At 41.2% G+C, this 25,773-nt stretch overlaps 2 protein-coding genes across 4 annotated transcripts in view; both read left to right on the top strand.

The window, feature by feature from the left end:
* Positions 1-14,829, top strand: LOC147755438 (uncharacterized). The gene is made up of 3 exons (XM_086990495.1): positions 1-156; positions 1,345-1,409; positions 14,697-14,829. Exons 1-3 carry the CDS (start codon positions 1-3, stop codon positions 14,794-14,796), a joined length of 321 nt encoding a protein of 106 aa, XP_086846621.1. The 3' UTR covers positions 14,797-14,829.
* The window catches only part of LOC111250701 (monocarboxylate transporter 13-like), a 17,264-nt gene continuing 6,307 nt past the window's right edge, over positions 14,817-25,773 (top strand). Inside the window, exons 1-2 of one of the 3 annotated variants that reach the window (XM_086990890.1) lie at positions 14,817-14,956; positions 23,527-23,640. In XM_086990890.1, the coding sequence (XP_086847016.1) occupies positions 23,550-23,640 (91 nt within the window). In that variant the 5' untranslated portion in view covers positions 14,817-14,956; positions 23,527-23,549. Of the gene's footprint in view, positions 14,957-21,702; positions 22,527-23,526; positions 23,641-25,773 lie in introns of those variants that run through there. The other 2 variants (XM_086990889.1, XM_022806315.2) reach the window with 2 other exon arrangements.

Genomic DNA, 25,773 nt, shown 5'->3' with positions numbered 1-25,773 from the left:
ATGGCTGAGTTTCCAGCTGTCAAACATTACCAGTCCATACACACCTATCGACACGGTGCCGTACAACGAAATGTTAAGTTATCAAGTACTGTATGCTACGGCTCTGTACCTGCAGGGACTGATCTGGTCGCTTACGTTGATACCCATTTGGATCAGGTGTGAAATGATTATCAGATATTTAGTTATATTTTCCATATTGTGTATGTTACTGGTAAGCTCGATCGATAGTGGTTTGTAGCCACAGGTTTAGCCGTCCAACTTCCGCGCCGATATATCATCTAAATTTTGAAAACGATACGAAGTTGCAGTTTTTGACTACGTAGTTTTGCGATCGTTTTCACTAATCTGACTTAGCTTTTACCTTTAATACTACCTACTTACTTTTTATAGATTTAGATCGTCCTCTCCTATACGCTTGTCTCGCCAAAACGAAATCTTGAACTTCGGCTAATATCCAAATCACGGATGAAGTGTCGAAAACCTCACAAGGCAAATATCTATTTTAGTGAAAAGGGTCATTTCTGCACCTAACTCGTTCCTATTCGATGTTGCGACTCGCGCCGGCCATTCAACGTCAGCTGTGCCGTTACAAAGCCCACAGATTGAATATATACAATTTTGCGATCGGACGTGACATTTTGTGGCCGTTCGGGATAAGCCTTCGTGCTTCGAACCTGCGCTCGTTCGTCGACAAGCGTTCTTCCGTAGACCTAAGTTTTTATCCTCAACTGTGGCGCGAATGATTCTCAATCATCAAGCAAAAAAGGCACTTTAATTCTGCCAGTAGGATCTTAAGCACGAGGTGTTTGGTTGATCGAAATTTTGTCGCGTGCTGAAAAGCTTAAAAATCCTTATCACACACAGTGTAACTTATTACTTGACTATTACAGTCAGGCTTTATTTATTGTAACACAATATATAGATATTTAAAAGAATAATAATTTGTTTAGTCGCACCTTATTAAGTTGGGCATTTTTACAGAATCTTCCTGAGGCAATCGTCAGTTGAACCATTTTTTTTCACACAAAATCACAGAATACCTGTACATGATATGGAATTGTTTAACTACGATACTTTGTAACGTCATTGTGTCATAACTTGGCTACAATTTAGCTTAAATCACATAAATTGATATTCGGTGCATGCGTCGAGTTGCGCTGTCTTTTCTATTAAGCGCGTCGACAACGAGGATTGAGTTCCAATTTTAACTGCCCCTAACTGCTACTGAAGTTATCAAACCTATGATATAAAGCAAATTCTATCAGCGAGTTAATGATGCTTTAATATATACAAAATAATGTTTCCTAATATATTGTAGTTTACCCTCCTCGGTGTATTTTTCAGTGTCCAATAGTCGAACGCCAGAGCAGCGACAAGCAGGAAGACCGAAACAACATGAACCCCGCAAGGTGAGCCATTATTACCGCCATAAAACAGCAAGCTAACGTACGTATGGCTTAGTAAAAGCGTATGTTATAATAGTGTTTTATAAATTGTCACCCAATGACTCTGTCGGCAACATTAAATACAACACATGTGAAACACTTAGTAGTTATGTGCAGTGGTGCAAGGCCATGCCGATAGGCTATATATTTGCCTGAGAGGTCGACGGTTGAGGTAATTATTCACTAGAAAATTTCAGCTAAACGCGATAGCTAATCTGCCATGAAATTGCCGAGCTTCCACTACCGGATAGAGTCGAAACATTTCCTTCAGGTTCTTTGCTACCCACATAAAAGTCAAGCAAAAATATCTACGCCCCCTTCGACCCCACAATCTTACATACTTAAGCTAACTCTAACAGAAGTCTTAGGAGGATATTCGTTGGTATGCGCTCTTGTGTATGAATCAAAAATAAAGCTATTGTTATGTATATTACAAAGTGCAATAGAACATTCTATTGTACTTTGTACGTAGATATTTTTGTTTTAGAAAGCACTAATCTTTTGCAGTGGTGTTAGCTGGGTCACAGGTGGCAAATCATGAAGGACTAGGTCCGGTAATATGGATATAATCTTCACCAACTTGTGGTAGTTACAATTTCTTAAAGATAAACCGTTGTTATCATTATCAATCTTAGTGCTGGACATTATGGGGTTATATAAAAAACGTTCCCTTCGTAGATATGTCTAAATAAAGTTATATGAATAGCAAGCCTTCATTGTATTACTTGAATTGCTGTAGAAAAGCACGCAGACATTATTGCTGTCGTGTTTTACATGTTCCCTTTATGCGATATATATATATATATAGTATTTTAAAATACTATCAAAGTTCTAGCTCTAACTAGGCTCTGTCACTGCTTCATCTACCTATCATGCAGAATGCATATTTACCGGAAACATTTTTTTACATTCTTTGTGTAATTGGTAAAGCTTCATATTTACGTTAATTGGACTTCGTCCTATATCCTTTTACCTAAACCTACTGTGACCTAAGCCTAAAATTCCATGCATTATAATGATGATGAAAGATGAAAGCCAACAAATAATTATCAAACAATCATCCTTAGTATCAGATCGGTTTGTCGCGTTCGGTGTTTTTTCTTTTGTGTTTGTTGCACGTACAGTTCATTCGGGAATATCATCATAGTTATGTGGTATACAGGTGTGTCTAAAGTCCACTGATCAAGCCGTATTCGTCCCTATACGATTCTAACTTTTCACTTAAGACTACAAAAGAAATTTGGCTTTTGTCTATTTCGGACGTTTATGATCTCGAAGTGGTAAACGAAATTCATATATCGTTTAGCCCTTTGGCAAACTTTTCTTGTCGAAGAGTCCCATAACGGGACTTTACATGTGGGTCTATCAGCCAGACACCAAGCTCTTCGAGCCACTGCCGCTTCAACTTTTCATATCTTGCCAATTACTTGGAACTATTACTTGCAGGTGTATGAAAACGCTGAAATGGCAGTGATGCACGTGACTTCCATTCCCATTGTAGCCCAACCCGCTCTGACCTTCCTCTTGGCCGCTCGCAGCTCAACACGCAACCCATCATGCATTGATAACAACAGTCCTAGGTCATCACGGCTGTCACAAGCCAGCCCGTAGTGTACAACTCAGGGTTTTCTGCTGCATATTTCGCCTTAGCCAATAGTTTACCATGTTTTCTCGAGGTCAGTGCGATCCGTGGTTTCTGTGCAGTCCGTTCTTACTACGCACGGTTCCGTCGCGTTCCGTATTGCTAGCCAAGCAGTAGCCCAAATATCCTACATGTATGTATCCGAAGGCTCGGTAGTATCATCTGCGACCTTTACTGAAGCGATACTATGTGGTTCATCGTACATTCTGGGCCTTCCATATGGGGCTTTGTTATGGAAAGGCAGCCGTTTCTGTTCCAGTTGCACTTTCAGATTCTCGGGCATGGCCTAGGCGTCCTTAAAAAAGTCTAAAACAAATATAGGATTTTTCTTTTTTGTTCGAAGCCTCGCATTGCTTTTACGGGCTTTGCACTAAATAAAACATCTGAATAGGAAAATATAATTCACAATGGAACAGAAAAGTATACATTTGAGAAGCAACAACAGCGAAAATGATAGAATTTCAGACGCAAAAAAGAGACGTTTTTCTGCTTTGTTTTTTCCGCTCCTCTCACGCTCCTTTACATGCTTCTTCAATGCACTTCTGCTTTTTTCTCGACGTACTTTCGTCTTCTGCGGTGTTAGATCTACGTATCAGTTACGAAAAGTGAAGTGGAAAGGGTGCGCCTCGCAGAGCGCGCAACTTTGTTTATGATGTTCATTTGTTTTCTGCTTAAATCGCACACCAATACGAAAAGCCGATGACGGAAGAACAGGGTGAATTGGGAGTAAAGCGGCATCGACAGGACTTAGCTGTAACAGGACATCAGTGTGCTATAATTGCGTGCATACGGTGGGTGGCTCGTAACATAAATGATGGTCGAAGAGACGTCTGCTTCTGCGAGCCACCGTAATATCAGAGAAACTGGACGGCCAGAATTCTAGAATCGATTGTTGACTTACTCGCCAGCTCATCTAGTCATGTCGTTCGAATTGGAACCGGGAAATGCGACCTCGTACGTCGTACCACTGAATTAGTAGCATTATAGAATGGCGCGACACAAGGCCATGACAGAGAGATGGAAATTTGTAAGGAGGTGAATTGAAAAGGAATCCCGGAAAATTGGAAAGGAATCCCGACAGCTAAACGCTTACTGAAATAGGAAGCGGATTATCGGGCGGTGGAGAGGGTTCGCTGGTGACGCAGCCAGTGGCGAAACGACGACAAATGTTTGCGACCTGTTTTGCCTTGTATTGCGACTAGAAACAGGGCGGGAACGATCTTAGATAGTAGAATAAGGCCAGAAAGGACAAGTTAAAGAGGACGCATCCGATTTATTCCGAGCTATCGGCCAGTTGCAAAAAATCAGACGACGCTGCGGAAGGAACAGAACTCAATTACAATTGGCGCCCCTACCGTCCCTTTCAATCTAACAAGATGTACAAAGTCCAAAGCGATAGCGGACCACTGTGCGCAGAGAAAATCTTGCCTGTGGAGGAGCCAAGCAACGAGCAGAAGGACGACAAAGTTTCTGGCGTGGCGCGATTCACTGAGGCAACCGACTTTCAGCGAGTGGCATCGCTTATCGCTAGCCATTCTTTTAGTTCCTCACTTTCGTTTCACCTTCCTGATGTTGCGAAGCGTTCGATGGACGTTGCTATAACCGTGATGCAAACGTCGGTGGTGACGTTGGGACACTGAGGAAGTGCCTTGGCCTGCCCTTTCCTCTCGCTACCGGGTTCGCCGCTGACCCCCAACGCAGTTCTTCTACTTCGGAACACGCGAAGCGGCTCCGACCCAACGAGTCTGATGCGGTATGCGTCTCAGCGGTGATTTATGGTTATACGGCGATTACACGTTGCTTTGTTCGATTTACGAAGGAAATGCTGAGGTTAGTCCGGGTTCTACGCTTCAGGCATTCAGATTCTAACGGATGAACGGACAGGCGGCAGCGGCGCATAAACTCTGGGTGAGCATTCTAGAGGTCCGAAAGATTTCGTCAGTGCCGCATTTCCGAAAACGCGTCCGGCAGGAACGAGAGATACGCGTGAGAAGGAGCTTTGAGGTGTTACCTCATTCATTTGTTGACTGTTTGGCAGTACGGTAGAAGTTAACAGCAGCGTCACATAGGGCAGCGGGCACGAACGATTATACAAACAGAGAAGAAGGGGGCAGACGCAAAATTCACCAGATCCATGATTGCATGTTTCTCACTGTCAAACAAGTTGTTATCTAAATTGTTCGTCTGTTTAATCGTCTTCCATTGCACGCCAAAAAAAAGACAAGAAAGTTTCGAACACGCTTTAAAAGGGAAAAGTAGAAAAAAACTGATTCGGAAGAAGCGAGTTTCTTGATGCGTTTCATTTTTCTATTCAGATGCATTTTTAACAACTCGTTTGAGTATGCGTTAATTTAAATACCATTTACTAGCAGTACGACGCAGTAATCTGGGTGCTAGTTCGTTCCTGTAGCAAACTGATTTCGGCAATGGTTTCAAAAATAGAAAGGGCCATTTTAGGTCATATATAAGGAGATAAGATATTGCCAAGTAACAAAAATTAAGCCATTAGCAATAAAGTTTTAATAGGTACACGCACAACCATGTTTGCGTAAAGTTTAGCGTTTCATATACCGCACACAAGTTGAATTCCCGTTTTAAAAAATTGCTCGAAAGTCATAGTTTCCCCTGCCCAAATGCACTTCCGCTTCATATCCGATCGCTCTAGTACGACTGAACAACCATACTGATAGGTGATTTAGAGAATATAAATATTTATCTTACGTATGTTAGACATAAACGAAATTTCTTGTCTGCTACACGCCCTTGTAGCAGATCATAATATAACGACAGAAAAAATATATCCCACTAGTGATATAATTATTATTATCCACGAAAAAATGGGACAGGGGAACTTGCCCTTATTTCCGTAAAGAGCAGAAACAGTCATTAGCAAAATGGCCAGCTAAGGAACGTCGCATATTAATGAAATGGTGAGTCCTGTACGTCTTAGTATCCCTTCCATACTCCGCTAACATCCCGAAGGCCCAGCGACGAGCCTCCGACAACTGTGCTTCCCCATTCGCTCGACGGTTCATATGTAAATGGTCTGGACGTAACCGTCATATCACATAGCTCACCATTAGTCACGTAATGCATCCTCAATATTTTATCAATCGCTTTGCTATATTTGCATGATATCGTGCGTGGCTATATGTGACAATACGTTGCTAAATAATAGGCCGTCTTACTAATGTTAATACTTAACAATAACGCTGTAAGGACATAGGATGATTTGGTTTGTATAATATTCTCATAAATTCAATTCATAATCGCGTCCACTTTCGGGCATGTTTGCTGCTTAACGTTGTCGAAACTTCCAGTGCTACCTGTTATTACCTTAACGACCATACTAGCCAAAGTAGAAAGATCTTGCCGTCGTGCAAGGCAGTGTTTCATTAGAAGAGTCCCACGTTCGACCTGCGCACACTGAAGCTAGCATCGCCGAGACGCTAAAACACCCTGGACCGCTAGGCAGATTAACAATTAATAAGACGCAATTTCTGGGTTTGGCAATGAAAGACTAACCTTTTGCTGACTGTTGAAGAGCTTGCCTTGAAGCAATCGTCCCTGTCCGTGAAAATAATTTTAGTACCTTGTCGAAGAGCAATGAGTAATCGAAGCATTGGTCAACAACCCGGCCAGGTACTTTTCCATTCGATAGAACTGAGCGAAAATTCAAACGTTTTATGGTACAAAAATGCACGAATCGTGAAAGTGTGCCTGATTGGTATGATGCTATTCAAATATTGCATAATACTTACACTTACGTAAGTGCCCTATAGTACGCAAGGGTTCCTTTTGCAAATGTAGAGATCTATTTTATTTAACTTGACGTATAATCGAGCTTTGAAAATTCTTCGAAGCTTAATGTTCAAATAAATGCTCTCCTGCAATCCAGGCTCTATCTTTCAGGGATAGATAGGGTAGCCGAAGCATTTTTATCAATGCTAACATAAACATTATAGCTGAAATATTTACGAGACAAAGTGTTTTCGTGTATATCACTTGAAAACGTTTATAATTATGTACTAAATGCTAATTCGACTGAGGAAATGAGGATATGCGCTCATAAAGGAGAGTGCTCACTTTATAGACCCTATTTTGAATCAGCTGGCTTAAAATATTACTAAGTCAAATAACGGAGATCTTAAAGTCGTTGTCCAACTAAGTTGCAGTATCTACGTAATAGTATGATAGTTTTTCGACACGACTGAATATCGTGACAGGCGTCGCAGAATAGCTCGCCGTTTAGCTGGGCTATCTGCTACTATCGTAACAAATGCCCCAATTAACGGCTAACCGCAACATACGGTTGACACTGACGAATAAATAATAGTATATATTTTCGAAGATAATGAGTGCTTCGGGACACGACGCAATATTTCGTATACAGTCATGCAGTACTTGAGCTTCTATCTATTATCCGACTGTAAAATTAATAACATCTGCCGATAGTACTTCTAGAAATGGAACAAAAAAAGAAATGCCTTATTTACTAGGCGCTATCGCTCCCCAAGGACTAGCTTGGAATTTCGAAATCAGCCATGTTTTGTCGTAGGTCGTGTGTAAGTAATACGTACAAAAATTGGGATGTTTCTCTTACGTCTCATATCGCACTTCTTGCTCCTATCTACAGTTAGGTTAACAATTCACAGGAGGTTCATATTTGCCTAGTATTACGAATACTCAGCCCACATTTTGAAGCCATGTCGCTTACGTTATTCAAAATGGCACGGTCATTGAACGAGGCAGTCGTTTCTAAGGGATGCTTCGTGCTTTACAGTTAACTCTCTGTATGCGAATAGGCCCATTTTAAGCTAACTACGTTATGAACTTGTTGGCCTATGCCGCTTGAATTCCATAACGATGAGCCGGTCTTTAGAAACGTACCAAATGATCACTCGGACCCAAGTCTATAGCCTCCAGGTCAGAGTCCACGTAGATATTACGCGAAGAGACAAAAAGGTTGCTTCTGCGGCGTTATATAGCTGCAAAAGAGCCAAAGGAATAATAGACTATAGTATATTGAAAGAAAAATATAGGCTACATAAACAGGTGCAAGCTCGATTTTGATAGCAGATGACACTGACGGGAGGGGTTTTGTCAAGGGAAACGTCGTCGCCGGTTTGCCATACCTTGTGCAAGACATATTCTAGACCTAGTTAAAATCTGTTATTTTTTTTATCGACGAGATATATAACAGAATAAAAATAGCTAAGTTCCGGGGCAGAACAAAAGTCAGCATTCCAGGAAAGTGGGCTTAAACTGTTTAGAGCGTAAGAAATAATAGCCAATAGATACCGACCTATTTGCCACGTGGGTTTTCTTGTTTGTCGATGTACATACGTATCGTCAATTGCCCACTTAGTATGATCAGGCTTTTTACTTTGCTAATAAAGTTAGCTACTCAATATTATTAAGTGCCACCCCATTCGGGGCACTATGAGTAGTATCGACTGTACCTAGCAAATCGTGGCAATGTCGAGAAATTTCATAACCAAGTTTTCTTTACAATTGAGAATATATGAAAACTCTGCACGTTCGTCTGTCTCCCTTTCATCTTACCCAAATGTAAATCTACATTTTCCCAGAAGCACAATGTACATTTACAAGAGCTAGTGGAATGCGGCATTTCCAACAAAATATTAATTCGACCGTTTCTGTTCGAGGTTATCGCGAGCGATATAAATTGTTTGAATTTCCTACTAGAATCTACTTTATCATGTACTTAAGAGTGCTGTTGTGAAAATGGTGAATCTTATTTGCAACAGGAAAAAAAAATTCCACACAATCATTGTGGTATAAAAGGAAAACTTCATGAGAACCTATCAAGGAAATGGGTTGCTCAGACAAAACGCGCAGTCCGTTCCCCAGACCTGAGGCCGGTTTTTTTAAAGGCATAATTAGAGATGAAGTCTACCGCAAAAAACCGACGGCACTAGAATATTTAACAGCCACTGATAAACAAGAGTACATCAACAAATTAAACGTTTGTGGAAATTTGCGAATTAATAGCGCACCGTTACTTGCAGTGCATCCACTGGCACTCGTAATTTTCATTATCTATGGTAAGAAATTTACATATTTCATGAAAAGTTTTTCATAATTTAAAAACTGATTGAAAACTCAAATTATACTCATTCAAACATTTTTCGGGATGCCCTGTAAATACAGTCATCGCTTTTATCTTTTGAGAATGCTTAGACTTTACTTTTAGACAGGTCGAAAATAATGCATACATATTGTTCCGTTAAACTAAAAAATGCAGTGTTCGTCCGCTGTTATTATTACTGTTGGTACCCTTTTCAGATTGTACCCCCCCCCCCCCCCGTCTCTGACGTTTTTTTGGATCAATGTATCACCGATGTTTTTTAATCAATTTGTCAAGCGAACTTCTCCTGTGCTATTGTGGGGCAATAGGTCAAGGAAAAAAGCATTTAGAGGTTGTTGTTGATTGGCAGTTATGCCTCGTGGTGGACGTTCTGCATTATCGTTTTGCTTGTTCTTGGTTTGTTATCCCTCATGTAAATTCCATCCGCCGCGGCAACCTCCGACGCTAACACTCACACTATCACAGCAAGGACGCTATATCTGTTGTTCTCATTGCCGCTACAAGTGTTCAGTGAATAGCGCTCAATGGTCAGGGACAAACGCCGCAGCATTTGAAGGTCTGGAGTATCGTGAGTAGTCGAGGCTGTCCAAGTTTGATAGGACCAGGTGACCAAAACAGATAAAAATGGCAAGTGGTCATCAAACGGGCCGACGAGCACGGGTGTTCCAAAGTGTAGGACGATGTGCCTTTTGGAGTGTCCAAGAACGGCCGGAGTGGTAGGACAATAGAAGGCCACCACTTATAGGTTAGAAAAGAGGTTGAGTGGACACCAACAGCACCGAAATTAATTTTGGTTTGATGGCGATAGCAGACCATAATGTCTGACAGTTACTTTACTGGACGTTTCGCTCAATATACGGCGACTCGACACCTTCCTACTGCCTGATGTGTGCTTGTTTCGCCCATCTAGACCGATTTAATGCACTGACTAATGTTTCGTCGGCCACCGCTCGGAGGAAGATAGGCAAGTGGAGTCAACTCAAATAGCATTTCAACTAACGACCTGCTCCAACGGAAGCATTCGACCGCTCGTTTAAAGACGCGAAACCGTGAGGTGTGAAGTAGTCTGGAGAATTCAAAAGGGGTGCGGGTGGGATTTCTGGGGCAAAAACAAATAGAACTACCACCCGTCGACTGCGTTGTACACGCAACCTCATATACCAGTAGGGCTGAGCCGCGCCCTCCGAACCATAGCAAGTGGTAGGAAGAAAAATGCCCTTAGCACGACTTACTCAACCTTTTATACTGGTTATTTCTACCAAGCTCCCCCACCTTCTGCCTTTTCTTTATTTCCTTTATATTTATGTCCTCTCTTTTTTAACGGACGGGTCTCGGCAATTGATAATAAACGATTGACTAGACGGCCATTTTATAGTCAATCACTTCACTTCGACGTCGGACGGGATCGTAGTGGCATTTGAGGTTTGTGGATTTCGTTTCGGGCGGCAAACGGGCCTGAGCAGATACAGAACAGTGAACTAGGCAGCGGCCGAGAGTGAACGATGTACAATGCAATGACTGGAAAGGTACAGACAGAGAAACATAGCCATGGAAGTTAGAGGTTAATAAAAGTCTAGAAAAAGAACTAAGCATAGTGGCAATGAGAATAGGAATACAATGCGGCTGTTAGACGGAAGTGGCAAGCGGCAGCAGACATCTGTCTGCTCTCGAATCCTTCCGGTAGATTGCGTAGCAATGTTTATGTGTAAGCAGCTGACACGGTCGTCCTACTTCGATGAAATAAGTGCCAGGGCCAGCAGGCTATTCAAGGTAAGGGATGAAATGGACGCCGAAAAAGTCGGGGGGTTTTGGAAAGGGTCGTGGGGATGTGGAATGGGACCGCAGTGGTTAGAGGAGCCAGTGGCGACAGGTGCTCCATATAGCACTGCAATCGATGGCAACATCGGCGACAGCCCACGGTGCCGATGACGACCTAGCAGTAACGCGAGCAATTGTCCAGTTATATACTGTCTAATGCAGCCTGTATACAAGCTCTTCCCCTTGGACCCGTTCCTCCTACTTTGTACAAATCGTGTGAAAGGCATGAGACATTTATCAGTGTAGCGGCCGTCGAAGCCGACCATTACTTTGTTCACTAGTTGTCTACGGATCACCTAAGCCGAATTCACCCAATAGTCCAGATAACGCGGGTTACTCGACTAAACTCCTGACATGCCCGACGAAGAGGAGAGAAGCAGTAATCTTTCGAGTAATATTATTGCGACTACCCTAAGAATAGTAAACGATAGACGCGAAAGGTGTAGCGGCTAAGAAAGCACAGTTCCCATATTTGCTATGAAAATAACCAATCAAAAGAACTTTTGGCGGCTGGCCCAAATGTGACGAAACAGACGTGGACAAAAAAGGTGAGATGTTGCTAAGTAGGTTGTGGGAATTGCTTCAGAACGCCGATCCTTCTAGCTAACTGACGACTATGATGGTATAGTGTAAACGCATAGGGAACTAAAAAGTAGCTCTTTGTATCACTGCCTCATTATCGTTACATGCCGTAGATAGCCGAATCAATGGTTGCATGCAACGGTCCGCGAAACACCGCAGCCAAGCTGGCATGGCCTGCAGGGTGCAGCTGCCATTCCGCCGTTGCACCCCATTGTCACCTGTTTCTCTGCACCACCTGCCTGGTAACTTGCTCCCTGAGTCTCCACTGGCGTAGGTCGCCGATAGACTATCCTGCACGGTTACACATACGAAAGGAGGTCACACAGAAAGAAACGGCTGACAGTGAAAGGTCTCATGAAGCCAGGCTATTAGGCTTAGGCAGTCGCGGCTGGCTCCTTTGTGGCTGCCGAAGCTGTTTTGTAAACGGCAGCTGTGTCCGGACAGCTGTTCATCTCGAAATTATTGAGAGCATTGTACGACCTCCTGGCTCTCCCCGTAGGTACTTTTCTCTGCATCACTTTGCAGTAAGCTCTCAGCACAGCGGTGCACCTAACATGACTGAGGTTGTGAGTTACCCTGTCTTGTTGCAAAATTTTTTCGTCGTCTCGAACAATTGTGATGCGGCTATACTTTATTTTAAATAGCTCTAGCTTCAATATTATTGAAGACTATAGAAGATAAAAGGAAAAGATTATTGAATAAAAAAAAAAGATGGAACAACAACGTTCGTTACGTAAGTACGCCTTCTTGTGTATTGTCTATGTCTTTCTCTATCATTTTCTTTAAGCAGTTTGCCTGATACAATTGTATAGCTCCTAAGAATCATTCATTGTTGCTGTGTTAGCCTTATTAGAATTGTTTGGTGAACAGCATAACATCTCGGTGTTGTTTATAATAAAGCAACAATTGACGGTCACTTACCCTGAACCAACAGTTTAGTGTAAGTGACCGTCTACGCATCTCACCTACTCATCTGCGATTAGAGACTATACGCGAAGGCCAGCCAATAGCCTATGAAACACAGGGCCTGCGCGGGTAGTTTTATGGAATACGGTTTCCTTACTGACAACTCTCAAACGTGACCGCCCCGCACACGTGACGTACGATATACATTTGTCACGTGCGTTGAGCGCCCATGTCACACGATATTCAGGGCTTCGAAGACCGCTAAAGTGAGTGTTATCTATAAACGTAGACGTCGCTATCTATAATATAATAGCGAACGGCATTCTATCGCCAGCAATGCACAGCGAGAATAGACAGTGTGCGGTAAGGCCATGCCAGTATCCCTTTTCCATGTCTATATTAATTACAAAAGGTCCTATGAAACAGTACGTAACACACTGGCAATGTATACGCTGGCGAAGTACGATGAAAAGCCGTCTGCTGTAAACTCAGTTGCCAAGCGCTATAAATTCTGAGATTCCTTCACTTAGAGGTCCTTCCTTCACGTCTTAGAGCTGCAAGTACAATCAATCAAAAACTGAGTTCTGCAGCTCTACTCTTCAAAGAAATGTCAGGAGTTAAATCATTTAAGTTTGATAAATGTGGTCGCCGTATTATTAGCTAACAACCAACCAAGTTCAAAGTCACTTCAAAGCCAAACCCAAATAAAACACCTGCGAATAGATCTTGCGTAACATGTAAAATACCCGTAAATACCAATGGTATTAGAGCTGTTTATGGTATTAGACGGTGTCAGTCCATTATAGAAAAGGCCTATTCAACGCAAAATACTGATAACTTATAATAGTGTACAATCATAATTGTTAAAGATTTCAGTTAGCAGAACCGCAACGATCTGGGTTAGCTAAACCACCGGACCATATGCTGGGAGAGTTGGTGCGCTTTAAGGCCCTTCGGGGGTGATATTGGCGACTAGGTCAGTGGCCGTGTCGTAGTCGGAAGTATTGCTCAGTGGACTGAAATAGAAAGCAGTGAAGTGAAAAGCCGTGAGATCGTTATTTAATAATCTAAGTTATCTCATTATTTTCAACCAGACGTTTTCTGGCTATGTCGATTTAAGGTGTCCCTTCCCAACTTTTGGTTTGACTCGGTCTCATACTGAGCTAAAAGCAATGATGTTTTTAGCCTAAAACTGGAAGGTTAGAGCGGTACGAAAGACGACTACAGGATCTGAATGAACCTCTTGCCCCTCCGTCATGCAAGCCAACGGAACTAATGATATTTATCGTAACGATTAGAGTCGTCCGAGGCTGTTGCAATGCACTATTCTAGCAATGAATCATCAAACTTGTAATAATGATTTTTTAAGATCTGAATCAAGTTTTCCGCAAACGTATTAATAAACGGATTTCGAGTTGATGTGTTATTATTTCTACGAAACTGTGTTGCATCGTTATCATTTAATTTAATAGTTATGGTACTACTAACAGTCGTAGATACTGCTCGAGAAGGTCAGGCCGAGCGTCGGCCACTGATTATCGAAGAACGCAGATGAAAGACTAAATCAAGCGTATTTGCCTTTGATATCATTGAACAATTACTGGAAAAGCTCACACGGGTTAGAAAGAAGTTGCTGTTCACCAGGGACTGAACAGCAGTTCTAATAGGATGAAAAACCTATTAACAAACGGTGTTGATGGAGTGTTTTAAGAACAACATTTTACAAATTTGGCCCTTGACAACTACTAAGCAATGTCCTAAAGATGAACAGTCAATTTCCTCTAAATCTTGTACTTTTTATAAAATTTATAAAAAAAGTTTTAATTTTTAAAAAATGTAAAATTTTATAAAAATTAGTAAATTGTAATTGCGGCACAAATGAACCTGTGCTTTGTTGTAGTGACTGTTCAACTCGTCAGGCCCATATTCTTGCCATGTATTGTTTATAATCTCTAACGACACTGTATGCAATATGCCCCATTGTGATTTTTTAAATAAAATTGCATAAATAACCGAACAGAATTTATGTCCTTAATCAGATTTAGTAAATTAACAAATTCTAGTGGAACAGCTTTTTGGATGCTCTGAGAGCCTTAACAGATTTTGCCTGCAAGCTCACGGACTCATTACACACTTTCACTAACTTATCAGTCGTAAACACGATTGTAAAGCGCACGATTTCGCTTTCCAGCTTTTTTGGGACGCTTCACTCAGCCGTAGCGACCCTGTCTGTTAACAGAGTGGGCACCTGGTCATCGATTTCTGGCAAGCATCGTACCTGTCTAGCTTAGTCGGTGACCGAAACAATGTTGCTGGAATAGCGGTACCGTTTTACTGTTCCGTACCAAAGGAATCTATCTATCCATCCATCTGCGCTGTTGGGTTCTTCTGGTTAGTCGGCGAGAATTAACATCTCAATGTGGACTCTTCCAGGCTTCAGTCACTAGTGAGGTAAACGCCATGATTCCAAGCAAACACAAACAGCAGTTCCACTCGTACCTCTACCCATAGTTTCACAATAGATATTTCATTTTGTTCTAGTGAGCCAAATTTGACTGGTTTGGGTCTTTAGCAATTGTAAGGACAGGATTGAAAGTAGAAAAATAATTTAGAAACAATTGCAGTGTAAATAAGAGCGCAATTTGTTGTGGCACTAACGTTTGTAGTCTAAGTCCGCGATTTTGCAGAATGGTTAAACGTACTAATAGCTAATATGGCCTTTCAAGATCAATGAATTATTTGACGAGATCCACGAACACTTTATGCAGCAGCATGATAAAGTACCTGTGTTCAACACTACTATATAAATGAAATCACCAAACTTGACTCAAACAAATAGAAATGAAACGTGAGCCTTACGGCTCAGTTGTAAACCGAACTAATAGAGCCGCTAGATCCTCGCACTTTACTCCTGTCCAGACAAAGTAAATGTCATTCATTTATTATCCTTTGCCTGGTGACCGAACTATTAGAGCAGGGCAGCTAAAAACGTTATTAGCGGAAAAAAAACTCCTCCTGTATGTTATATTGGAATGGATGTTCTGAATGGCTGAGACGCTACAGGGAGATATATGTTCTGAAAATTGCCATTTGATGAAAACGGTAAGACGCAACTATATATTAAGTATACGCTATATATATAACCTACATATTGCGCCAAGGATTACCGTAAAGCAAATCTCACGAGGATCAAGCCTTTACATACACGTAGTATAACATTATGCAGTTGACAGTCATAAAATGCCACAACCAATCGTGTTCAGAAAACGACCGCGTCTCGTTCATAGCCTTGTATAGGCTAACTTAAAAAACTTACAAACGTGTGCGTGTGGAGAGACTTTGTTTTATAATCGAATATCAATTTATCTTGCATGCCGCTTTTTTAACTAATCATCGTATCTGACAGATAAAAATCTAACTTTGCTTGAGAATAAGTTGGTCAAACGCGTCGGATTCGACAAGCCCAAATGACGTCTGCATCTATCAGATAAACAAAGTAGTATTAACAAGTGGGCGGATTACGTGTAAGCCTAGCGTCTGGATTAAAAATGCGTATCCTGCCCGATAGTACAGTGTAAGATTAAAAGCGTTCGGTTTATTGCAGAAAATCGGAATGTTGCTCTACATGTTGATCAGTGCAATGTTGATGGTAAGCAACACCAAAACAGTTTAGAACTAAAGTAAAGAGTACATCTAGCGGCAAAGTTTTTCTGTGCTTGGTTCGGTTGAAGCCTTGATCAAAAGTCCCCCGTAACGCACCGCTGTCACGCGACGCTTGTGCAGATACTTGAACGACAATAGATCATAAAAGTTACAATTATGATCATTATTAATAATAATAATAAATCAAATGATACGCCGCTAAGCGCTTGGTCAGGTAAGGAGATAGGATCGTCTGTGACGCCATCCCCGAAGCCCCGTGCCCAATATGGCATATGGTTATTTTATATATTACTAATTACGCTTTATCACGTTCTCCATTAATTATAGCTAGTAAGCGCTCCGGGGAGACTGGCATAGTAAAATGTATGTCAACAGATTCTTTGCAGGCACAATTTTTACCGAACGCCTCCGGCATCTGTTCTGTGACAATGTTCCGATATGGCATTTTATGAAAGTCTATCATACAGTACTTAATTGTAGAAAACTGCGGCATAGTGATGGCTAAAAATGTAAACCTAAAATTTATGTTTGTGAGATTGAAGCTTGTCCAGAAAACTCCCTAGCTATAGGCACAAGCGCATTCAGCAAGTGATCTCAACGTTTTTTATGCTTGCTATTTTTCGTTGCCGAATTACACACTGTTGTTTTAGGTGTGTGTGACTTGTATATATATAATGTGACTTGTGGGCCATAACCCATAGCTGGTCGATTTTATTCAAGAAACGATAGCGTACACAAAAATAACCAAGCCTTATTTGCTTGCGAGGCCTTTCCATCGTAGTGGAGCCTACTTGACGTGGACAGCCGACCGACTAGTTGAGCATTCAACACAGAGCGGTTGTTGTTTGCATACGATGAAATTTGTGATTAATCCATTGTTTTTACTACCAGTTTACTCCGGACATTTAGTATGGTTACGTTGTTGTACATTCAGCTCGTACTTCCCTTCGCATTGTTACAAACACGATTTGAACACCTCTATTCTATTCATTTCGTACCTTCACCATACGCACTACCCAGTGCTAAACGATATTATGTTTCTTCCAGATTTTGTCGTTTCCATCAGAACTAAAATAGGCCCTTCCCGTTACGAATTAGCATTTGCCTGAAGTCATCAAATCAACATAGGAACGACTCGAAGCACAGCGGCACTATTGTGAAAACATTTCAGGCAATAATAAAATTAAGGCCTGCTGCAGGTGGCAGGCCCATAGATCTAATCCCTACATCGAATTATAGACCCCATGTAGGCTGTTTGTTCGACGGCCGTGGTGTCCCGTGTAACAGTTTAACAGTGCTATCTTCAAAGGGCTAGAGCAGCAGTTTCGCGTGAACTGCAGATATCGCGAGGTGTTTCAGGCAAACTAATGGCCCATATCCGATAAACGGCCATTATTTTGTAGGTCGTTAACGTGTGGGAAGATAAACAAACGAGACAGACAATTGTACTAATGAATGCACAGTACGCAGTATGATGATACGTTAACACCAGGACCCGGAAAGCAACTGCTCGTGGAACGTCTACAGGCCCGTTACTAGACGTGTTCATATGCCTTTTCATAATATGGTTTGCGTCCGTGTGTCGGCGGGTGTGACGGCGTGTATCTTCGTGAATAACAATTGCCGTACCTCTGCCAAACGTGTCTGCGTTCGTTTAATGGAAGCTTATTACCCTTTGACTAATTATCGTATTATTTCTTGCCCGCACTCGTGTTACTATACCAATAGTAAGATCAATTTCCAACAGAGCTTGAAAGACGAGCTATGTTGGCCAGTAATCACTTCGAAAATATATGATGTTATCGATTCACGAGTACGTTGCACGACGAATAAACATAAAGTTCTTGTGTTAATACTGCATGTATATTTATTTGAACTTCTATACAATTGTCGAGCTGATGCCAAAAACGGTTTTGATAAAAAACTACACAATGCTAACCAGTGTAACTGCCTCGAATAATTTTTTAAAGCAGCTAAAAGAACCCGGCAAAAAGGTCGCGCGTTAATGTTTTCACTAGCGGAACGAGCAAGAATAGCATGAAAAACATTTGCTACAATATAAACATAACCTACATGAAACTAGTCGGACTTTACTGTCTAGAAGTAGGGTTCGAAACCATTGCATCGTGGATATATATATTGAAGCCTTGTGTTCTCCCTATGATCTTACAGTATCTATTCACGAAAATGGGGTCCAAGGGCTCTGTCGGCCAAAGCTCACGTCTCATATGTTACACACGTGTTACAGAATTGTCACTTTGAAAATGTGAAGGCTAAGTAAAAATATTTACCACATAAACTGACTCGAAACCAGCTGAAAATATAAAAGGAACCGCTTAGAACCATGGTTCAGTCGCTACTGCTGGCCGTAGGGGGACTGAGCGAGGGAATGGCGGTGGTAATATAAAGCAGGTTCGTTATGGTAGCACTTGCAGGAATGGATCGGCTGCTATGTGATGCTTCATATAAGTGAAACAGTAAATTCAGCTCAAGGAGCTCATGGATCGTTGACATACAAGTCTCAAATGTGCGGTCTGGCTATTTGATGAGAACGCTAGACCTTATCTGCATGCCTCAGTTACTTTCTGGCTTAAGCAAACAAATGACCCACTTATGCTTTTGGTCGGTGTCTGTGTGATTGAAGTGGTAGACAAGCATATCCCACTATCGATTTACTTGGAGAAACCACGGAGAGAGGTAATGCATATGGGAACATAACACTGGGCATGCGGCTATCGAGGAACTGCCGCAGCACTGCGACAAGTGTGAACGAGACTACTCCTAACCCATCTAAAAATCATCACTCTAGCCCAACCAGTTTAAGGTTTACTCGATTCCAAAGTCCGCCGGATTTGCCTGTAGCAGCTATTTTACAATACCCACATGTATGAAGACATGCCTAATGGAAATAAATAAAGCCGGCAGAAAAACCTTGAGTCATGACTCTCAGTGTAGTAGTTGAAGCGCTCCAGGCCCGTAACTTTTTTTTCTATATTTATACGTTGAAGTCTGATTTAATTTAAATTGCTTCAATCTGAAGGCACGAGCACAACAAGTTCTACAAAAAATAACAGATACTGTTAATTATTGACGTACAAACATACTTCAAGGCCAACATTTCGGCGGTGCGTACAAGATCTACAAACTAAACATACACATATGCCGTCCCTCGGGTCATTTAATCTAATGGTGACGGATCGAAAGTAGTTCCCGTTATGTTATAAGGAAAAGTTAATGACGCTAATCGATACCTGTCGACCGCGTATATTTATCGTGTCCAAATGAATAATTAGATACACTACTGATTGTGTTACGAACAATTATTGTGATGCACTGCTCCGTAAATATGGTGTGTCTCGGCGTCCGAAGCTGGCTGAAAGAGGGAAAAAACTTGGTCCCTGTTAGTATTTTAAACAGTGTTTGTAATAGATTGGTAATATGATAAGAGAAATGTTGTTAATGAACAATATCTATTACGTAGATTTTGAACTATGATACGTAATGGCAAATATGTTGAGGCTCTGGGATGCCCCACCTACAAAAGCCGACAAGCAGCTAATTGGCCTTAGAGGAACTTACGTCTACAAGTACGACAAATGTTGCCTGAAGCTTAAGCGACCGCTAAACGCTTTGCATAGTACAGAAACGTGCAACTCAATAGAGAATTGGCAAGTCCATACCTACGCTCTGACCGGCACCGTCAAAGAATGCCCGAAACTGTTCTGTAAAATGCACCAAATGCATACCAGAAATGGTGACTTAGAAATGACAAACCGACACGTACGGCCTTACGGTCGGATGACTGTCACCGATCCCTAGCTCTTCTGACACCGACTTATTTTCTATATTGAGAAGCTGGGCCTATCGGTAGATGTTCATTGGAGCCGTCCTGTCTGCGTTCGTCACATTGGTGCCAAGTACCAAATCCTCCTTCTCGATGTTTCATCCGTACTGTCGCTATCCAATATAGATATATCCAGCAATTAAGTTTTCAAAGAAACTTTTTTTAGAGTCTAGTATGTTGAAATGCAGGCGTGTTAGGCAGGATCTAACAAATGGAAAAATCGAAAGAAAACACCTTGAGGACAAACAGGTACAAGTAAAAACATTGCGTCGTTCTCGCAGACAAACGAATGATAGCTACCGCAGTTTAGAGCGTAATAAGTACGCTTCAGTAGGTCGGTTGCCCGCTTAGTCTATGCTACAAATACAGATACGTTACAATATGAATCTTGTTTCATTCGATTTCATTATGATTTACAAGTAGACTTCAAGAACTGCCGCGATCTCGGCTAAACTCTGCAAAGAAAAACCGACCGGATCGACGTGCAGTTCGACGTCCCGTATAGCCATACGAATCAAAGGTAAGGGCAAGTTTCCCGCTCGCGGCGGACCTGTTTGTCTGGTTCTGCGCATCACAGCTGAAAGACATAGGGAACAAGCAGCAAAGAGAACTTTACCTGCAATGTCAACCCCTTATCTTGTCGACTGACCTAGGAAATAGGAGAGTTATCGGTTTTTGTAGCTCCCTAGGGAAGGCCCATTTCACTGGTACCCTTATGATCCCATGCAGACTTCCCTATAACTCGGCGGCGCCCTTTTATATTCCTGGACTAACTCAGCACTTCGCTTTATTCGACTGCTTACTAAAACGAATAGATCGCTTACGCAGAAGCGCGTTCTAGTGTTTTTTTTTATTCAGAGGTTGCCACCGCCTGCAATATATCACGATTGGTGCTAATGTGCGAATATTTGTTAGACCAATGCGTAAAATGCGTGATTAGAGGTTTGGAGGATTACATAGAGTAGACCTCTCGAAAAAAAGCGATACATAGTGATTTACAGCTTTATAGAAGAAGCACGTTTGCTGAATTATTCGTCCACGCGTTGTCAATAAAAGCTGTATGGGTTTGCGTAGAGTCGCGCAGAAAGCTTGATCATCGCGTTGCTGGGCACGTATAAAAGGCCTGTGCAATATAACGAGTCCTCTGCGTATGATCATATAAGCCTAATCGAAGAAACCGGTAACGACAGCACAAATACGTCTAAAATAAAAGCTGATCAAACCATCCTGTAGTAAACCGAGTAAAATTGTACGATATTATACAACGTAATATCGAAACAATTTTAAACAGCTTTGTTTTTCAGGGCGTCAAACATTTCGAAATCTTTCACATGGCTGCAGCCTTTCCATGTATCTACTAACGATTACTCATCCGGTTTTTTTGTATCCTTATCAGGCTTTCGTTGCTTCCCATGTGTATATGTTGATGCGATAAAAACGGTCATCTTCACAACGGCTTTTCGATGCGAAACAAGTTACCTCATTACGTATTCGCCTGCCTATGATTTTCGTATAGAGGGAAAGATGTATTACAATGTGGCTTACGTTACTTAACTTCAATATTTTGAAGAAAGTCAATCCAAGCTTTTGCCTGTAGCGCTTGGCAATAGCGTCACTGGCCCTTAACAATCGTAATCGTTACGCTCTCTTTAAGCGAAGCTATCGTTAGCCTGGCCACTTAATCGGCAGTAGCGACACGTCGAAAAACGTCGTAAACTTGCTAGCGTATAGCTAATATTCCGCTAGGATATCTTAGCAAGATCAACCTTCCACGCCATTGGTTTCGGCTGAAAAGGTCTTCTTACATGGACAGCGTTCGCCGACTGTCGCCGCCTTTCGTGTCTAATCATACTTGCCAATGCGCGAGTGTTAAGCGCGTTTGCTAGGCGGTGAATCATTGGGGCATATTTTAGAGCGGCCGTTTTTCTCTGTTGATGACGCTTCAAAAAAAGTGTCCACTATACTGACTATAGCAGCTACTTATTTGAATCTCACATGTTCCTGCGAGCGTTCTACGTTCCTTTCGTATAAAAGTAAAATACAATGAACATGAAATACTAACAAATGAAGTCCCGTAATTGCTAGACTGTAATTTGTGTGTCGGCACTTATCTCCTGCGATCATTTTCCTTTTAGCCATCGAATATCTTCAAAGGGGCAAACAGCCTAATGCTAACAACTTACGCCTTGTCCGCAAATATGCACAGTGTATACATCTAAACGTATCGCTCCTAACTGAACGTGATAGGGTCAAACAGCAACGTACACATGTGAAGTTTACCGTTTTTCTAGGCGTCCTCGATCGCTCGTATAAAGCTGTTTACCATTATCGCCACTACAAGTGAAAACCAGGTGTGAACGACGACGAGCGTATTGTTCGATTTTATATGATCAGAGTGTTTGTAGTCTGAAAACATGACACCTGGTTTGTTCAGCTTACCAAGTACTGGCCTGGACAGCTGGCAAGGCATACGGGTGGCTTTTAGGTGTATGCTTGTGATGACTCTTACAGCAGGTAAACCAAAACCATTTGCTATTGTTCCATAGAAACCGGCTAAATTTATTTTTGTTTTTATTTTGTATATTAGGATAGCAGACGATGACTGATATTTGTAAAACGTATTGATTTTGAAGTCGGTGTCTCGATACGGGCTGTTGGTTTACAACCAAAATAAAACCTGCTTCAATGGAGAAGTCTCCGCCCAATCTCTTATTAATTGCAGGTTTATATCTTCTCTAACTATAAACCTACTTTAGCTCTCGTCCCCTTTTTACATTGTAGCAGAAATTGACTTGAACCCGCTGTGTTATGAAACTACGGCCTGCTTTGTTTATCGATTAGGTTTTAGTACAGTTTAAATTGATACGTAGTTTGTCCTAAATCTCCTTAGCCATATGTAGCCTACATGCTATATGGGTCGAAATTCACGTTTGTTCAAAGGCCCACTTACGTATATATTTATCGTGTGATGCTCCCATGAACGGCTTTTGAGCAGATCGTGTAAAATTATAAATGACCGTCTTACTAATTCCGCCTCAAAAATGACTATGTCGATTTAATACCTTATGTTGTTTATAAAAAATGTTTAATAATAAATGTTTTTATACAGGTATATAGGACGAGACAATCAGTGCGTAGTATTATATGTTGCTGAGGACTACTAAGACATAAACGTAGCGATGAGGATGATAGCACGTTCAAAGATATTCAAAATGTTACTTTAAATACCGCGGACCGTCAATCCGTCCACTCTTTTACGAGAAGGAAAACTTTAAGGAAAAAAGTTTACATCTCATAAATTGACAGCAATTACAATATCGTATTAAATGTCCTAGTAAGCTTCCAAGGACTCGCATCTTTGTTTTTGATTACCTATCGTTCCGCCAATGAGATCATGGCAATCTAATTATAAAAACCACAAGCCGAGAGTGCTATAAATATAACACATACCTGAACGAAAATTTCATGTCAGACCTCAAGTTTAAACGTAATATCCGAGAGTTTCGTTTGTTAGGTGGTGTCCGTTCAGCCGGTGTGATGTATGTGGGCATCATGAACCACTTTAGGGCGACTCGCGAGGAGGCTTCTTGGCCACTTTCGGTTATGGGGGCGATGCTCAGCCTAATCAGTGAGTATAGCATGAGTGAGCATAGAAAGAAATACTTGAAAGTTATCCGAGTAACTTAGGTAGAGAAATCAAGTGGTGGGTATATAATCATGTTCAATAGATACGTAAGATCTTTGGCTCAGTTGAAATAGTCGTGCAAAAAATAATAAAAACAAAGGTTTCAATTGTATGGTGTGCGATTTGATTTCACCAAAGATTTAACAGCATGTCACACTGATGCACCGAACTTATATAACCCACACGATGTACGAGTGGCTGCCTAACGAAGTGGATCGTTTACGTAAAGTTTCATATATACACGCATACTAATATCGTGCTAAACACTATTATTTTTACATATGGTTTCAATATAAATGCACTATCGTTTGTCAACATCTTTTTTACAAGCCAACATACAAGTTTGTGCCGCATTTTTTAACTCAAGGTTCAGCATATAGTTATTCTAATAATTTAACCTATAGATGGAGAATGTAATTTCTCTACTGTTAGTTTCATTAAAATTGGTTAAAAACTGTGGTGCCTTCTTAGCGAGTCTCTCTCGAAGGCGATAAGGATTATTTGGTAGGGAACAAATCGTTTACGTGTTGAATAGCGGGTACAATGGCTTCCGAGCACTCTTCACTGCTTCGAACACAACCTATAGACGGTGGGGATGTACAATATGTAAATTTAAGAATATCTAAAAGTGCGCTTTTTACTAATAATTATTACTAATAATGTTATCTCTGTAAAAATAGTCTCGTACTTTCTATTTGGTAAATATTTGACAACACAACTTTTTGAGGTATTCACCGCAGAATTTTTGTCTGGGCTGCATTTGAGAGTTTTTCCCATATTGGGTCATCAAAGTATGCTTCATCTTCATTCCTGACCATGATTTATATCACCAGTGAGAGTGCCTGGTAAGGCCGACGAACTGTGTAGGCAAATAAATATTCTTCCAATTCTTAATATTTGAAGAATATTGTTCATTTTCTTTAGTTATTTGTCCAAATTTGCGCGGAACGCACGCGTAGTGAATATATTTAAGGATAGTGACGACCGCACTGATGCAACAAATCCTAAGGAATTCAAAATGTGTCAGAAACAAAGAAAAATCTCAAACTTCTTTTTTTTTCCTAAGGTTGACCGTTTTCGAAGGCTAAAACTGCGATTCTATTGTGAATTGCCTCACACCTGTTTGTCCGCTTTATTCTTGGGCTCGATATGGCCTTCCACGAAATAGTCCTATTTATCCTGTCTGTTTTCGAACTAGTCAATAATTTAGAAGATAATACAACGATTGAAAATATTTTACTCAATGTGATAAAAAAAAATCATCATGTACGATACCTAAACTCCCCAATTAACTCTAAGCACTCAGTCAGAATGTCTTGACATAGCTAGGGGATTGTAAGAGTCTTCTCTGCAAGCTGTCTGTCAATTCACTGTATTTAAACACAGTCGCCTTATACATGGAAGCGTAAAGCGATTTCTCTGACGTACGAATTTTGTAGAATATAATGTATAAGCTGGACCGTTTAATAATAACAATGTTGATACGAACGACGAAGCCTGTAAACAAAACATTAAAATTATGTCTGATTAGCTAAATTTAAATATTCGATCCTATTTGACCCGTTTCGGTACCATCCCAAATGGATCTGGACGGATTATTATGACAGCGTCAGGAGATCATAGCGATTAATACTGAGCCAACCGAGCACAAATATCCAATACGATAGTACTTCTGTCGAAAAGTCGGTTGGCATTAGCAGACGACCGAAAGCACAGCTTGTACTCATGCCATTGACACGCAATGAGCTTCGTTCAAAAGAGAATCGAACTAGCAATAGACGTTATTACCTTAAACGGAAACCTCCTTTGACCTGAACCTTGAATTAAGGACAAGTAAGGACGCTGTTGTCCCGCTCAAGTGTTTCCGATAGTACTTTCGCTGCATGCAGCCTTTGCCACTTGGGTGTTCCATGGCGCTCTCGGCGTTGCAATAACAGAGAACAAAGGCTAAGTAAACTTGGGTAAGGCTGCCTTACTAAGCGAAATCAGCGAAGCCTCTCATTGTTTGATTCAATAGGTTAAGAAAGAAAGCTAACGACTATTTCTTTCTTTAGCCATATATATAAATTTATAATA

Source organism: Varroa destructor, unplaced genomic scaffold, assembly GCF_002443255.2.
Source record: "Varroa destructor unplaced genomic scaffold, Vdes_3.0 BEIS01000005.1, whole genome shotgun sequence".
NCBI classification, from domain to species: domain Eukaryota; kingdom Metazoa; phylum Arthropoda; class Arachnida; order Mesostigmata; family Varroidae; genus Varroa; species Varroa destructor.
The sequence above is the reverse complement of the archived record's forward strand: the minus strand, read 5'-3'. Positions and strand labels throughout refer to the sequence as shown.

What these genes read in the sequence shown, in the direction of transcription:
- LOC147755438 (XM_086990495.1), top strand. Translation starts at nt 1, where the DNA reads ATGGCTGAGTTTCCAGCTGTCAAACATTACCAGTCCATACACACCTAT. An exon ending in TTGATACCCATTTGGATCAG is followed by an intron (nt 157 to 1,344) that starts GTGTGAAATGAT and finishes TGTATTTTTCAG; the next exon opens with TGTCCAATAGTCGAACGCCA. An exon ending in AACAACATGAACCCCGCAAG is followed by an intron (nt 1,410 to 14,696) that starts GTGAGCCATTAT and finishes TTCGCTTTCCAG; the next exon opens with CTTTTTTGGGACGCTTCACT.